A 14,178-nucleotide genomic window follows, 5' to 3' on the forward strand; every position below is an offset into this window, starting at 1 on the left:
ATGAAAATGTTCATTATTCCTTTCTTAATAATGGAAATAAACTGAACCCAGTCTAATAACAAATTATAGTTTTAAAATCTCAATGAACTCTAAGGAGTTACCATATTTATCATTATAATGACTACAGCAATAGAAATTCAGCTACCTTTTAAAAACTGTATCTAGGGAGATAACAATGATGTAAAAACCGTATAAATACTGAAAATGCAACTGGAGTTCATATTTATGGATGTTTCCACAAACTGATAAAATAAAGATGAATTTCAATCACATGACTATGTCATGCAAGACAGCCACCGATTAACTAGCACTGCAGTAACACACTTCTGTGTGTCCAATACCTTTGGGTAAACTTCAGGTACGGCGTGTAGTCTATTACAGCAGGGAAGCTGCCGTCCAGCCCCTCCCCCTTTAGGCAGAAGCTGAGACAACAGACAACAAATATTCCATATTAATACAGAAAATTTTAAATCAAAGTGAAGTGTTACAAAAAATTTGTTAGAGACATTTGTTTCATCGAATTGCAGGTAAATTTTTTGCTTGTAATTTAAATACTAGGTGTTACAAATAAACACTTCATAAAGACATTTTACCTTCAATATAAATGATAAGGAATTGTACAAGTTAATACACTGTTATACAAATATATCATGCAAAAGTAAAATTTACTGAGAAACCTTTTCAAACATTATTTATTTCATACTGCCTTGGTCTTTATCAAACGTTTTAGGGTATCACTAGAGAATTTTCAAATGAAGATTTGTTCACATTTACATGCAAATTCTCTGGTCACATTGAGTACTCCTACAAAGATCTAAATAATTAGAAAATGTGAGTTTTGCCCTAGCTGGTGTAACTCAGTGGATTGAGCATGGGCTGTGAACCAAAGGATCACTGGTTCGATTCCCAGTCAGGGCACATGCCTGGGTTGCAGGCCAGGTCCCTGGTGGGGGCGTGTGAGAGGCAACCACAGACTGATGTTTCTCTCCCTCTCTTTCTCTTTCCCCTCTCTCTAAAAATAAATAAATAAAATATTTTTTTTAATGTGACTTTTCGCCTGGGAACATGGTGCCCCAGCAGGCAGAGCAGGCACCCGGGCCTGCAGTCTGCTCACTGCCTTGGCAGCCACGGCTCACAACTCTGGGGCTGGAGGGCCAATGTGGTCCACCTGCACACAGACCCCAGGCTGCGCTATGTGTAATTTCGCAGAGCAATATGAATGAATGAGTAACAGAAAATGATACCAGAACAGCGGGAATCAGAAATTTTGCAATGGAAGCTTGGGAGATGTTTGCTGAGTCTGCCCGAAGTCGGGACAAAATTGAACTAATGAGGTTTTTGCCCCAGAAAGTGAGAGAGGGGCTAGTGAACCCTATCTCCTCTATCAGGAGGAATAACTGAAATTAACAAGGCTCTTGCAGAAAATTCAGGATTTGTCAACAAAACTTGTTACGAAGATGGTTGGTTGAGCAAGAAGATACTGAGTAACCCTAGAACTAGATGGACTAATGTGTGAAGAAGCATAAGAGAAATATATGAAGTCTACTGAGGAATGAAAATAGAACCCTTGTCCCTTAAATAGAATAGTATGGCAACAAGCAAAAGGTTAAAAGAACTGGCCCAGAGTCATACTATGAGTTTCATAAAGCCAGTAAAAAGCTCCAGATCCCCTGGTTCTCCAACCCAGTAATCTTTGTTTTGTGTAATGGTACATCCAGACAGAGTTTTTTTTTTTCCAAAAAGAAAAGGTGTTTAGTTTAAAAGTGACTATTGTTAGGTTGAGAAGTACACAGATTGATAGTTACACAATAGTCATGGGGATGTAAAGTACAGCATAGGAAATAGAGTCAGTAATATCATAATAACTACACAGGGTACCAGTTGGGCACTGGAAATATCAGGGGCAACACATTTGTAAAGTATATGATGGTCTAATCATTCTGCTGAATGCTTGAAACTAACACAATATAATATTGAATGTAAACTGTAATTGAATATACTTTTTTTAGTTTTTAAAAATAAACCAAAATTTTTAAAAGAAAAAAGATTACTATAATTCAGAGACGTATATCTTCTAGAAAGATATATTTAAATGATGCAAGTTAATTTTTCAAAAGAAATACATGATTCATCTATGAACTCCTATCTTCTGGTGTCTTTGGGAAGTTTGCTTGTGGAAATACTTGTTCTAATATATTAATATCAAAGGTACATATTTTTTTCCAGACTTGAATAAACAGAGAATCACATTGGCAACATTTTATATGAGTTTTCCTTCTTTTTTAAAGAAACATTACTAATGTATCTTTAAGAGTTGTTTTCAGCTGACTGTATAGTAGTATCAGTGGGTTACAATAAATCAACAGTTCACATTCTTCTCCCAGGTTTTTGGCTTTTTTGGTTTTTTTTTTACTAAAAAATAAAACTGTAAAGGATTCAGATAGAGCCAGCAGCATGACATGTAAGAAGTTAATACCGTCAGAGGGATCATAAAGACAACCTTCCTGTTGCATCTGTCATGTTCATCCTAAGTGATTAAGCTAATCAACCTAATACTACTTTATGAAATGTTAATTATAAAATGACATATTTTGAAAGGAAGTGATTTGCTAGAAAAAGGTAACCTCAGTAAAAACAGGCAGCACTACTTTTTTAAATTAAGACCCAAAAGTAGATTTTCATTTAAGTTTACACTTATTTTAATAATATTTGTAGATTTTAAGTGGTATATTTAAATAAAGAGATATTATTTCCTTCATTCTTATGCTCGAGTTCTTATTATAGACAAACATTTTACTTTCAGTATAAATCTTGGAGAAGTTAGAGAAATGCCAACAGAGGCTTCCGAAAATCTAAAAAGAAATGACAGTGTCCCTTTTTAGTGCTTGTAATTTTAGTCTGGAATCAATTCATCTTGCTGATAATAAAAGCAAATATTAACAGCATGTTTTATATTTTAGATAATAACACAAGAAGCATAACACACCCAAAATTTCCTCTCAGGATCTTCTTTATCTCAACATATGAGATAATGAAAATCTTCCTGGCTTTGAACCTACTTTTTGTATACGCCTTTTCATTTTAAAGCAGCAACAGAAAAATGCTCAGAGATAAAAATCCAAACCTTCCTTCAGTGCTACCAGAGTGCATGACTCTTCCATTTGGGGGAATGTAGTCTACGCTTTCTTTTTACCCAGACTAGATAAATTGCCTGAAAGGTACTTCTTTGTTTGAGACAGTTTCCCCTCTGAGAGCAAACCTGTTCAGAAAACTGATGTCATCTAAAAGGGGACAACGTGATACAAATACCGATATCCCATTGTGCACTTTTCTGAGAAAATCGAAAGGAAGAAATTATGAGCAGAAACTATTATAAGGTAGACAAATTTAAAAGCTGAATGCACTTAGTTGTGATGAAGTACCTGAAATCAATAGCATTGAGCCCAAGCAGCATGCCAGCAAGCATATTTGCTTCCTCACCCAAGACAATTGCTCCGTCTTCATAAAATCGCCTGAAAAGTGAAATGGGTGAATATGTAAGTATTAAAAACAGAAAACTTTCATGTAGAGAAATCACTTAGAGCCCGAACTAAAGCAGGAAGAACTAAATTGTATTTAGTTTGTCAAAATGAAAACATACTTGGGTCACCCAACTTTTATAGATATTTAGGAGGAAAAAATATACCACATCAGCATAACAAAAGAATCATTCTAAGTATTTCCACTTCCCTTAAAAAGAATTATAACTCAATGGGTCTAAACTGCCCAGCATTTTTCCCTAATGGTGAAGCCATATAAATGTAAAATCTGAAAGATGGAAATTTCATGATCATTTATACTGGTCTGTTTTCAAAACAATGTAGATGACTGTTCTATACACAGAACAAGCAAACATAGTCTGTTTTTCTGTACTGCCAAAGACTATTACTAAAATTAGTAGGAAGGTGTGATCATTAGTAATTTATGCTAATCTTTAACAATGCAATGCTAATAGGGCAGATGGACTATTAAGGTGGCTGTATATGAAAAACAAACATCTTTGTCTCTTTGACAAAATGTGAATATGAATATTTTTGCTAATTCTTATAAAGCCTTCTCTTTTGGCTAATGTTAGTTTATTTTTTAAAATTCTCACCTGAGAATATGTTTACTGATTTTAGAGAAAGAGGGAATGAAGGGGAAGAGAAAGGCCTAGAGAGAGGGGAAGGGGGAAGAGAGAGGGAGGGAGAAAGAGAAAAACACTAATGGTTGCCTCCCTTACACACCCCAAACGGGGACCAAACCCACAACCTAGGTGTGTGCCCTGGCTGGAGATGGAACTCGTAACCGTTTGTTGTACCGGACAATGCTCACACCAACTAAGCCACCTGGCCTGGGCTGGCTACTGTTAGTTTTAAAATGGGGACAACTCTAATACAACAATACAAAAGAAATAAAATTAAACAGAAAATTTTTTAAATTGTAGATTTCTATCAATCTTTTATGAACTTTCCATCACTGCTACCAGCAGTATCTTGTACAACAGACGAACACCACATTGATGTATAAAACAAGTAAATTTAAAAAATAAAATCAAGTACATTTTTACTTTAAAGTATTTAAAATAAGCGTTTAGGAAAAAATGCTTTTTAATTTAATTTAATTTAATATGCCTGTAATCATAATACGGGGCTTAAGTATTTTCCCACAAAAGAATCTAAGATAATTACATTTACTTAAAAATATTATGCAAAAACTAGTTTATGTTCAATAAACAGGCATCTTTAAGTTGTTATACGTATTTACATTATGTATTATACACAATGAACACTAAGCTATAACACCTCATTAACAACCCATTTACTAAATGAAATTTGTCTTGCTTTTTTCTGTATTTATGAGTTTTTAAAGGCTGAAAAATATTTTTAAATGTTCATAATTCACTAACCAATTTTGAATAGTTTTCAGTTTACCAAACAGTTTTACAAACATATCATTTGATATTTGCAAAACGCCCATGAAGTAAATGCAAAGGAAAGTCTCATTAATTTCAAATTCACCATTAAGAGAAGAGTTAGGTTAAAAATAATTTCCCAAGCTCATATTGATAAATTCTTCAAGGAGAAACTCCAGTTCTTCTTACTTTATGTTCTATTAAACCATTCCATTTCTTGTAAGACAAAATTTTTAAAGAGAATCTAACTTCTGTTATGGCTAATAAGAAATTTTAAATGAATAAAAAGGAGAAAAGAAAAGCAACAACTATTACCCTTTAACAGATGCAAGGCTGCAAACAAATATGGTAGGAAGACCAGCTTGGAATAGATGTTTGCTGTTTCCTTGGAAATATGGGAACTAGTTTTACTGATTTATATAAAAGAAGAAAAACTAAAACTTTCAACCTACCACAGAATAGTAAAGTAAACTGAAGGCATTTCTACATATTCAATTGAGGTGTTTCACACAAAAAAAATTTAGACAAATCTCTGTATGTGAAACTTTCACCACCCCAATCACTAACTGAATTGGCTGCTGGCAGAATATTTTATTGACTCATGGAAAAACTATGACTCCAATGGTTCTAAATCACCAAATTCCATAGGACATATGCTTTAAAAAAGAATTCTGGTTTTGATACTGGGAACAAGGAATTATTTCTAGTATTTCCCTATAAAAGGAAAGGTTTACTATTTCTCTATCTTAAGCCACCATGTTTAAAAGTACATTCTAAGAATCAGATCAGAACTATTCTTGCTTGATTCCTAATTCAACATTGCATTAGAACTGTTGAAGAATACCAAAAACAATCACAAACTAACTGGATATAGAGATTTAAAAAAAAATCTAAAGGTCTTTTCATATGTATATATTATATTGTTTTAATGCATTTTTTGGCTTTAGTTTTACAAATGATTTTTTAAGCTAACCAATGTAAATGTTTGCTACGTGTGAAATCAATAATGCCACTCAAATAAAACCATATGTGAAGCATAATACTGTGCAAACTTGATTTAATACAATAGTCTTTACTGCGACAGAGGGGAGGGGAGGAGAGATGCAAGGGGAAGGGCTAGTTAAGAGAATTGTCCATTGTATGTTGAACTTTTTCATTATCGGTTCTGGTTAAGAAAAAAAAAACTTGTTTAGAAAATACACTTCTAAGGATGAGATAACATGTTTAAAAATAACTTAATTCAGTATTTAGAGTACTGAATTGAAGTGATCTGAAAAAGATCATATTTTTATCATTTAATAAAAGACAAGTTATTTGTGTACATGAAGGAGGCAAAAGCTGCTAGGAAAAATTAATTTTTTATTCCCTTAAATCAACACATCAATAATTTTGACTGAAAATATGATTCCTGTTATCAACACTTTCAAGGACTTCAAAAGCTTATAAATTTTCAACCTCTTCATTTTATCTCATAGAAAAATTGGAGCATTAATCAAGTTTTGCTTATACAACCAAGGTTATGTAACAAGAGAATCAAAATAAAGTCTTAGATGACTAATCCAAAATTGCAGGGTATACACTAAAAAAATTCCCTTTCTTTTGTTGAAAATATTTTTTGTTCTAAAGAAAATATTTTATATGAAGGATCTCATAACCAAAACGGTGCACTGAGTTGTAAAAATGCATTATAAACATTGAAAGTATCAAGGTGAAGATATATATGACTTCCATTAAAAGTTTTATATATTAGACTATAGTTTTAAAGTTTTGTATTTTAGAAGCAAATTATAAGGAACTATTTAATATGCCTGTAAGCTGGAAGAAAACCCTCTATTTTCAATTAGGTATACTTTTTCCAGTCATGTGTATGTTAACTAAAAAAAATATTAGAAATAAAAAGTACTTAAAATAATACTATAATAAGAATAACACTTTAACTTTAATTAAACTATAATATTATCCTTGGTGTTCCTTCTGAAATACTATTTTAAGACCCTTCAGTTACTTCAATAACAAACATCCTTTGGGTGGGACCCAAAGTGAACAACCAGTATAAACTATGTTGATATTGTACAATATCATGTTTTCAAAATCCTTTTTTGACAGAAGTATTCTACATTTTAAAACTACAATATTAAAATATGAGAAAGATTTTCTTATAGGAAATTTCATGATCAATATTCTTGTTCTCCTCCTCAATTTAGTCTTTATATAAGAAACTTTAAGGGAGGAAATAAGATTCTTCATCATGACATGCAAAACAAATTACAGCATTATAAACAAATGCTTTATTCTATTCAGAGTCCAATCAAGTCAGAATGAAAACTGACCAAAAAGTAAATATCCAAATATCTTAGTAAAAATGTGAGATTCATTCTTTATTTTATCAGCAAATATGTATTTTATAAACTCCTGCTATGTGGCAAGAACTGTGTGAGGTATTAGAGTTAAAACACTGAACAAGCTAAACACAGTCCCTCTCCATGGAGCGTATAGTCTAGGGGAGAGGACAGGCAACACACAGAAGAAAAAGATAACTAGAGATGAGAGGAGGTATAAAGTAAATAGGTTACTTGAGATGGAAGAAAATTGGAGGAGACCCCAACTGTGAAAAAAGTCTTTGAGAAAGGCATGCTCAAGTGTTTAGCCTGAGATGTTAAGCACACAGAAGTCTAATCACACAGTGTTTTGTAGACCGTATAACATGAGTGGTAATTGTGAGCATTTACTGAGTGCCAGGCATTGTTGCAAGTGCGTTACATGAGTTATCTTCTTTAACTTCACCTCCCACATATTATGCCACACAAGGATCAAGCAAGCTGCCCAAGATCCCACCACTAGTTTAGCTGTGAAACCAGCATTTGACTCCAGGAAATGTGTTTGCAGAGCCTGATAGCTAATGTATGGTAAACCATTTCAATGTTTTAAATGGGAATTAACATAATTCCTTTTCTTTGAAAAAGACTGGCTGGGATTACTACTAGAAGGGGACAAACTGGAAGCTCAGTTGTGAGGCTGAGAGGAGAGTGCAGGCAAGAGATAAGAGAGGCAGCAACCCTGGAGATAAAGTAAATGGGTAGATCCAAGATATATTTTAAAGATAAGACTGACAAGACTTGGAAACAAAATGATTGCAGAGAGTGAGGGAGCAAGAGGAATCAATTATGAATTTTAGATTCTGACTTGATCAGCCCTGTAGGTAAGCAGTGAAAGCATTTGCTAAGAAGGAGGAAAATAGGGTTAGAGAAGGGAAAATCAAGTCCTCTGGTCTTCTTTTTAAATTAGATTGTTTGGTGTTGTGGTATTGGGTTGTATGAGTTACTTATAAATTTTGGGTATCAAGCCCTTATCAGATGTTTCATTGGTGAATGCCTTCTTCCATTCAGTAGGTTGTCAATTCATTTTGTTAAAGGTTTTGTTAGCTTTCCGGAAACTTTTCAGTTTGATGTGGTCCCATTTATTTTTCTTTTGTTTCCCTTACCTGAGGAAATAGAGAAAAAAAACTACTGCAAAGAGAAACGTTAGAGATTATAATACCTATGTTTTCTTCTAGGAGTTTTCTGGTTTCAAGTCTTTAATCCATTTTGAGTTTATTCTGTAAGTGGTGTAAGATGGTCAAGTTTACTTTTTTTGCATATCTGTGTCCAATTTTTCCAATACCATTTATTAAATGACCATTTCTACCCCAGTGTATGTTTTCTTCTCTGTTAAATATTCACTGGCCATTTAGGTGTGGGTTTATTTCTGGGCTCTCTATTTTGTTCCATTGATCTTTTTTATTCAAGTACTATGCTGTCTTGCTTACTATAACACTATAGTATATTTTGATATTAAAGAGTGTGACACCTCCAACTTGATTCTTTTTCAAGATTGCTATGGCCATTCAAGGCTCTTTTGTGGTTCTTATAAATTTCTAAATTATTTGTTCTAGTTCTGCGAAAAATACCATTGGTATTTTGATAGGAACTGCACTGAATCTATAGATTGGGTAGTACAAACATTTTATTGATTGTAATTCTTCCTATCCATGAACAAAATACAGACTTCCATTTACCGTAACACCTTCCATTTCTTTCTTCAGGATTTTAAAATTTTCTGAGTACAGGTCTTTTACCTCTCTGGTTAAATTTATTCCTAGGTATTCTATTTTTTTATGCAAATGTAAATGGCAGTGTTTTCTTAGTTTTCCTTTCTGACAGTTGGTGATAGGAGTGTAACAATGTAACTGATTTCTGAACATTTATTTTGTACCCTGCTACTTTACTGAAATCCTTTATCAGTTCTAATAGTTTTTCAACAGATTCTTTAGGGTTCTCTATAAACACAGTATCATGCCATCTACAAATAATTAGTTTTACTTCTTGCATTCCAATTTGGATGGCTTTTATTTTTTTCTTCATCTCTGTCTGCTGTGACTAGGACTTCCAGTACTAGGTTGAATAACAGCGGTGAAAGTGGACATCCCTTTCCTCCTCACCTTAAGGAAAACACTTTGTTTTTCCCCACTGAGTATGATACTGGCTATGGGTTTGTTATATATGGCCTTTATTATTGGAGGTAATAATATATGGCCTTTATTATCATTTTTTAAGTCATAAATGGGTACTGGATATTGTCAAATGCTTTTCTGCATCTATTGATATGATCATATGATTTTTATCCTTCATTTTGTTTATGTGGTGTATCACATTAATTGATTTTCAAATATTGTACCCACCTTGCATCTCAGGAGTAAATTCCACTTGATCATGGTGTATGATGTTTTTAATGTGTTGCTCAATTCAGTTTGCTAATATTTTGTTGAGGATATTTGCATCCATTTCAATAGAGTTTTGGCCTATGTTTTCTTTTTTTGTAGTGTTTTTATCTGGTTTTAGAATTAGGATAAGGCTAGCCTCATAAAATATGCTTGCAAGTTTTCTCTCCTCTTGAATTTTTTGGGAGGGTTTGAGAAGAGTAAGTGTTAGTTCTTCTTTGACTGGTAAAATTCACATGTGAAACGCTCAAGATATTTGTTTTTTGAGAGTCTTTTGATTACTGTGTCAGTTTTGTTGGTTGTAATTTATCTGTTCATATTTTGTTTCTTCTTGATTCAGTCTTTGAAGATTGTATGTTTCTAGGAATATATCCATTTCTTCCAGATTGTCCAATTTGTAGCATATAGTTGTTCATAACACTTTATTATAATCCTTTGTATTTCTGTGATGTCAGTTGTCGCTTCATTTCTGATTTTATTCATTTGTGTCCTATTTTTTCCTTGATGAGTCTTGTTAAAGGTTTACCAATTTTGTTTATCTTTTAAAAAAACAGTTATTGGTTTGATTGATCTTTGGTATGCCCTTAGTCTCTACTTCATTTATTTTGGCTCTGATCCTTATTATTTCCTTCCTTGTACTGATTTTTGGCATTGTTTGTGGTTCTTTTTCTAGTTCCTTTAGGTGTAAGGTTAGTTTATTTGAGATTTTTCTTGTTCTTGAAGTAGATCTACCCTGCTATAAATTCCCCTCTTAAGGCAGCTTTCACTGTGTCTCATAGATTTAGGATTGCTGTGTCTTCATTTTCATTTGTCTCAAGGTTATCTTTTGCTTTCTTCCTTCATCTCATTGTTAACCCATTCACTATTTAGCATGTTTTAGCTTCCATTTGTTTGTGGATTTTTTCCATTTTTCTTCTTGTAACCCATTTCTAGTTTTATAGAACCTTGGTCTGAAAAGAAGCTTGATATGATTCCAATCTTCTTAAAATTGAGACTTGTTTTGTGCCTTAACATGAACATGTGGTCTATTTTAGAAAATATTCCATGTGTACTGGAAAAGAAGGTATATTTGCTGCTTTGGGGTGAAATGCTTTGAAAATATCTTTATTAAATTAAATCTTTTTGATCTAGTGTGTCATTCAAGGCTGTGGTTTCCTTGTTGATTTTCTGTCTAGAAAATCTATCCAGTGGTATCAATGGGGTACCAAAACCCACTACAATGACTGTATTACTACCATTCTCTCCCTTTATGTCCAACAATATTTACTTTATTATTTAGGTGCTCTTACACTGGGTACATCAATTTTTAGGAGGGTTATATCCTTTTGTCTGATTGTTCCCTTTATCTCTTATCATAGCCTTTGTTATAAAGTCTACTTTGTCTGATGTAAGTATTGCTACCCTTGCTTTTTCATTCCCATTTGTATGTCTATCAATCTGAAGTGGGTCCCTTGTAGAAAGCTAACAGTGTTATGGGAACTCCCCTCTGAGTAACTGTCCTTTTATTTCTGCTTTTAAGATTCTCTGTCTTTAACCTTTGCCATTGTAATTATATGTCTTAGTGTGGAGTTCTTTGAGTTTATCTTCTTTGGGACTCTCTGTGCTTCCTGGACTTATGTGTCTTTTCCTTTACCATGCTAGGGAAATTTTTAGTCATTCCCCCAAATACAGTCTTAATCCCTTGCTCTCTCCTCCTTCTTCACTTCTATAATGCAGATGTTGTTATGCTTGATGTTATTGGAGAGGTACCTTAAATTTCCCTTATTGTTTAAAATTTTTTTTCTTTCCACTGCTTTGTAAGGGTGCTTGCTGCTACTGTGTCTTCCAAATTGCTGATTTGATCCTCTTGTTCATCTAATATGCTATTGATTCCTTATAGTGCCTTCTTCATTTCAGATATTGTTTCTTCATTTCTGACTGGTTCTTTTTTATGGTTTCCAAGTCCTTTTCATACTTACTATTGCTTGTTTTAAGTTCTCATTATATTCATCCCTCAGTTCCTTGAGGGCCCTTATAGCCCTTGTTTTGATTGCATCTGGGAGAATGATTGCCTTCATTTCATTTAGTTCTTTTTCTGGGGCCTTCTCTGTTCTTTCACCTGGGGAATGTTTCTTTGTATCCCCATTTTGGCTGCCTCTCTGTATATATTTCTGTGTATCAGGTAGGTTAACTTTATTTTCCAGTCCTGGTAAAATGTCCTATGTATTAAGTGTCCTATGGGGCTCAGTGGCACAGTCCCCCTGATCACACTAGCTAGTTGCTCCAGGAACATCCCTTGTGTGAGTTATATGAGCCGCCCCCCCTGCAGTTTAGCCTAAATTGCCATTGGTCTGTCCATGGGGGAGGCTGGCCTTCATCCTGGCTGACTGTGAACATGGACCCCAACCAGAGTGTAAGGACTACTGTACTGGGGCTAACCTGCACTGAGCGATTGGCCCTAGCAGGATCTGGAGTGATGAGATTTTTTGAGTGTGTCACTTGTGGACTAATTAGACTGTGATCTGAAGCCAGTCACTGGGTGTGTTGGTTCTGGGTCTCTTGGGTGAGACTCCACTGCAGGTCAATGTCAGACACTGTAACCAGCCCTGGGCTACCTCTTAAGAGGTACAAAGTGATTTACAGTTGATGGCTGCCTCAGCTGGGCCTAAATGTGTAGGGAGAGGCCAAGTTGCATACCATGGCTTCTGCCAGTAATCAGTCTAAGACAGGTCAGTAAAAGGCCAAAGGCACATTGAGATACATCTCCACTTGCCAGCTGCCCATTAGGTTCAGTCACTAAAAGAGCCTCTGGCAATATGTGAGTAGCACGAAGCAGGTAGGGGCAAGTGGTTGATTAGTTATCTTTCTTACCCCACATATAATTCAGTAAGTCTAAAAAAATTTTTAAAGAGCTTTATTGAGAGATAGTTGGCATAACTCACCATTTAAAATACAATTCAATGGTTTTAAGTATATTCAAAGATATTATCATTACCCCCCAAAGATACCATGCACCTATTAGCAGTCACACCCTATTTCCCTTCAGTATATCTTACCCCTCCATCCCAGCCCACATAACCACTGACCTACTTTCTGTCTGTACAGATTTACTCGTTCTGAATATCTCATATAAATAAAATCATATGCCATCTTGTCTTTTGTGACTGGCTATTTGACAATACAGTGTTTTCAAAATTTATGTTGTAGCATGTATTTCATTTCTTTAAAAAATGTTAACAAGAAGTCTATTTAAACAACAAGATGGTTGATTAGAAGAAAAATATCTAGGATTCATTTATTTTGGTTATATATCCCTACTTAAAAACAGGTTGTGCGATATGGAACAGCTATGTACAAAAGAGTTATAAAACTCAGCTTTACAATGACAAATAAAAAAACATTAAAATTCTCCAATCAAACAAGGTATGCAAAGATTTGTATGTTTTTATTAAACAGTGAAAGCAAAATAATCTACTGGAATATAATGATAAAAGCTGAATGAGCATGAGCACAAGGAAAAGGGGTATCTTCACTGAACTGGTATTTTTCCCATTCCATCTTCATCTGATGTACAATAAAAGAATGGGGGGAAGGCAAAAATGAAAGAGTAGAGAAAAATACACTGTAGTAGCTGAATATGGTGGAACCAAATTGCAGTTTTCTTACTGAGAATGTCTTGGCCTATAGGAACAGAGTTCTGGAGTAAAGTGGCATGTTCCTTCTTTAGTAGACACTTGTTCTCTGCTGCTGGAACACATCAATTTTATTTTCCTTCTGTATTTCCAACTGGGAAGGTATATCGGTTTCATTGATTGGCTGCCCTTCAAATGGGAATCTGGTCTGCCTTGCTGACAAACCCTGGAGTTCACAATAGGCTTTCATTAGTTTACTGAGATTTACAATGTACCACAGAAGCATCCTGCCCCACCACCTTCAAATTAACATGACCGTTGTTCTCATTCTTGACTGTTTTCTTGGGTTTCAACAGCCATGGTGAGCTCTGGAGTCTCCTCTGCTGCAATTTCATAAAAGAAGTATCAGGCCTGCACCTAACGAGCACACAAGTATCAGGAGCAGCAGCAGAAGCACTTCATTTCTTTTTATGGCTGCAAAACATTCTACTTTATAGAACACACAGTTTGTCTATTCATTTATTAGTTGATGGGGCCTTTGGCTATTCTCTCTCTCTCTTGCTGTCTCTCTCAGTAATGTACTAGGTCATGTGATAACTGTATGTTTAACCTTCTGAGAAATTGCCAGACTTTTTTCAAAGGGGCTGCATCACTTTGCTTTTCCACCACCAATATATGAGAGTTCCAATTTTTCCATATCCTTGTCAACACTTGTTATTATGTATTCTTTTGATTGTAGCCATCTTAGTGGGCATGCAATGGTATCTCATTGTGGTTTTAATTTGCAATTTACTGATGGCTAAAAATGTTGAGCATCTTTCACGTGTATATTGGTCATTTGCATGTCTTCTTTGGAAAAATGTCTATTTAGATTTCTT

General features: G+C 34.4%; 1 protein-coding gene across 4 annotated transcripts in view; it reads right to left on the reverse strand.

The window, feature by feature from the left end:
- RUNDC3B (RUN domain containing 3B) overlaps nucleotides 1-14,178 on the reverse strand; it is a 136,229-nt gene that overhangs the window by 40,766 nt on the left and 81,285 nt on the right. For all 4 annotated transcript variants that reach the window (XM_037066124.1, XM_037066122.1, XM_037066121.1 and 1 more), the window contains 2 exons: nucleotides 3,423-3,512; nucleotides 342-422 (listed from right to left, as the gene is read on the reverse strand). In XM_037066124.1, the coding sequence (XP_036922019.1) occupies nucleotides 342-422; nucleotides 3,423-3,512 (171 nt within the window). The remainder of the gene's footprint in view (nucleotides 1-341; nucleotides 423-3,422; nucleotides 3,513-14,178) is intronic.

Source organism: Sturnira hondurensis, unplaced genomic scaffold (genome assembly GCF_014824575.4).
Source record: "Sturnira hondurensis isolate 20B ecotype Veracruz unplaced genomic scaffold, ASM1482457v3 Scaffold0016462, whole genome shotgun sequence".
In the NCBI taxonomy this organism is placed as follows: domain Eukaryota; kingdom Metazoa; phylum Chordata; class Mammalia; order Chiroptera; family Phyllostomidae; genus Sturnira; species Sturnira hondurensis.